Source organism: Fukomys damarensis, unplaced genomic scaffold (assembly GCF_012274545.1).
Source record: "Fukomys damarensis isolate Sample0158 unplaced genomic scaffold, DMR_v1.0_HiC HiC_scaffold_12, whole genome shotgun sequence".
Taxonomy (NCBI): Eukaryota; Metazoa; Chordata; class Mammalia; order Rodentia; family Bathyergidae; genus Fukomys; species Fukomys damarensis.
This window is the reverse complement of record NW_022900924.1, coordinates 9,048,170-9,050,975: the sequence shown is the minus strand read 5'-3', so window position 1 is coordinate 9,050,975 and position 2,806 is coordinate 9,048,170. Positions and strand designations below refer to the sequence as shown.

At 56.3% G+C, this 2,806-nt stretch overlaps 1 protein-coding gene across 1 annotated transcript; it reads left to right on the top strand.

The window, feature by feature from the left end:
* Positions 1–906: 906 nt before the first annotated feature.
* On the top strand, positions 907–2,526 carry Ddt (D-dopachrome tautomerase). The gene is made up of 3 exons (XM_010604022.3): positions 907–1,119; positions 1,435–1,610; positions 2,398–2,526. The coding sequence occupies exons 1-3, from the start codon at positions 1,012–1,014 to the stop codon at positions 2,468–2,470; spliced, it is 357 nt and encodes a 118-aa protein (XP_010602324.1). The 5' UTR covers positions 907–1,011; the 3' UTR covers positions 2,471–2,526.
* Positions 2,527–2,806: the final 280 nt, after the last annotated feature.

Genomic DNA, 2,806 nt, shown 5'->3' with positions numbered 1-2,806 from the left:
CTTTCACCTCTCTGGTGACACTGTCTCCCCACAGGTGGGGTACAGGGCTGGTTCGTGACCCGTCTTGCAGAGAGGCAAGTCCTCTGTTATTTCTTGGTCTTCAGGTGCTGTGGAGCAGTCTGCTCTTCCAGGCCTACTCCTAACCCTAACCACTGTCTTCTCTGTGGCCACCTGGGTCCCAAACTTGCCACCTCCAGGACTGTCACAACCTTACCTGTCTTGTGTCTCAGCCCCTTTGTGAATCTTCTAATAAATCACCAACAGGACAAGTCATGATAGTGTTGGTCCAATCCCCTTGTCATTGAGGCACTTGTAATACACACACTTAGAATTTTCTATGTGTAACTGAACGGACAGCTTTGTTTTAAATAACCCTGTCATACCCTGGAGGACAATGAGTCACCACTCACACAACAGGCTATGAGGGCAGGAGTCTTGGGGTCCTGGTAGAGATTCCATAGCCCCAGGGATTTGCCCAGCCCCAACCGACACCCACACATATTACTAGGCCTCCAAGTTGTTTTAGAGAAGCACAGATTCCTCCATGAAACTCTGAAGTTGCCTGACTTTGAAATCGTGGCAGCTCGTTTAAAATATTTAACCAGCATAGTGATAGTTATTAGAGAGGCCCTACACATGTGTGTGTTCAGACTTCCAAGCGACTACAGATTAAGAACAGGGTGGGTCTGGGCAGAGGAAAAACAGAGGAAAAACCAACCCTACCGTTAAGGCTGGGGTGCGGTGGGCAGGGCCTCTACTCCGGGTGTATCCGCGGGTGCTGGAGTCACAACTAGCCGTTTGGGAGGTCGGACTTCCGGAAATCAGAGCCAGCACTGGGAACCTTAGAGATGGGGCTGTGTCTTTGGTGACCAATGGGGAGCGCCGATGTGGCCCAGCCTCCTGACGCCCCGCCCAGGCGCCCATTCCGCCATTCTTGGCTGTGCTGGCCCGACCGTGAGTCCTTTCTCCGCTGAGGCTGCTTCCGCCTTCCGGTTGAACGTCCTGCTGAACATGCCTTTCATTGAGCTGGACACAAGCCTGCCCGCCAGCCGCTTGCCCGCTGGGCTGGAGAAGCGGCTGTGCGAGGTCGCCGCCACCATCCTGGGCAAACCAGTGGACGTGAGCGAGGATGAGGGTGACCGGGGAGAGGGGAGGTTTGGGGACCAGGGTCCGGCTCCGTCGACGCCCCACCTCCACAGAGTGACCCAGATTCATCCTCAGGGACCGCTAGTTCGCCCACCAGCCTGGCCTTCCATGCCCCATGGATCTGCGGGCCGGCCTAGCACTGCCCTCCCTTGCCCTACCTGGCCGTGGTCTCCACGTAGCTTAAAGGACCTGGCCCTTCAGGCTCTGCGCGTCCAGGCGCTGTACGCCCCCGTGTGCCCGGTCGTGCTCACTGCAGCCCCAGCTGTGAAACCTTTGTGTCCTTCTCAGCGCATAAACGTCACTGTGCGGCCTGGCCTGACCATGGTGCTGAGCGGATCCACAGAGCCCTGCGCCCAGCTGCTCGTCTCTTCCATCGGTGTGGTGGACACTGCGGAGAATAATCGCGTACACAGCGCCAGCTTCTTCGAGTTCCTCACCAAGGAGCTGGCCTTGGGACAGGATCGGTTTGTAGGGGTAGTTAAAGTGCCCATCTGGGACAACTGTGCAAGCAGAGGCCGTGACCCTGCCTGGGGGCCCTATGTAAGGTTAGGGGAAAAGAAATTCCTCACCCTGCCCAAGAAGGATACATTGAGTCTGTTCCGGGAAGCCTCTAGATTCCTTGGGCCTCCTGATGGTGCGTTTGTGTTCCCTTGTGGCTCCAGGGTTGGTGAGCTCCTGGCTCAGCAGCCATCCCTGTGACACCTGGGCAAGGCGTGGCATCTCGCACGTCTGTGCACTGGGAAGGAGCTCTTCAGACAAGTCCTCGGGGACCCTGCCAGGGAGAGGCACTGGGAGGACCCGTGCTGTCCGCCTGCTTCGTTACCCGGCAGTGGGGTGGGGAGCAGTGCTATTACCCTGAGGAAGCCAGAGAGTCTGATTTTCAAAGACAGCATTTCCAGGCCGTTGAAAGGAAATGTGGGTGTGTCTCCGGATCATGACCTTCGGAACCAAATGAGGCCGGAGGAGGGGGCCACCATATCGAGAAGAGCTTTGTCCTGGATGTCTAGACTCCTGGCCATGGCCAGACCACTTCAGCTTGCAGCCCCTGTGTCTCCATCTGCAGGCTGCATCCCACAGTACTGCTGTCTTGTCTGGGGCAGGGGAAGAGCTTAACTGGAATGAGCAGGGCAGCAAAATACCCGAGGGCTGATCCCGCTGGCCCCGAGAGCCCCTGGGGAGAGCGTGGGGCAGGGGTCTTGCAAGGTGAGGAGTTTGCCAAGCAGCTGACATCTTTGTCTCTGTTTCTTGAAGGATAATTATCCGCTTTTTTCCCGTGGAGCCCTGGCAGATTGGAAAGAAAGGCACTGTCTTAACGTTTTTATGATCAGCACGAAAGATCCAGGGCATCTGTCTGTGAGCTGGCTGCCTCTTCCCAAGAACCCTTCTGGCAGAGCCAGAGCCTGGAGGGTACCGGCTTCTGGCGCCCTTCTGCAGATGCCCGTGACCTCGCACTTGTCCTCTTCCCCACCCTCATTCCAAATAAACGAAGAGGACTTTATCATCTTAGTGTGGCATATTTATTTCCCTGCTACCTTCCTGTCTGCCTAAGCCTCTGGGCAGCAAGTTTGGTTTATGATGAAGGGACCTTAGGGAAATGGAGGTGGCACTTTTCCCCTTGAGGGCTGCTCTCTGAAATGTCCTGTGCTGAAATCTTAGGGTG

Bases quoted from the DNA above. Each gene is read 5' to 3' on its own strand.
- Ddt (XM_010604022.3), top strand. From the start codon at position 1,012: ATGCCTTTCATTGAGCTGGACACAAGCCTGCCCGCCAGCCGCTTGCCC. The intron at 1,120-1,434 runs GTGAGCGAGGAT...TGTCCTTCTCAG, and splicing joins TCCTGGGCAAACCAGTGGAC to CGCATAAACGTCACTGTGCG. The intron at 1,611-2,397 runs GTTTGTAGGGGT...TGTTTCTTGAAG, and splicing joins CTGGCCTTGGGACAGGATCG to GATAATTATCCGCTTTTTTC.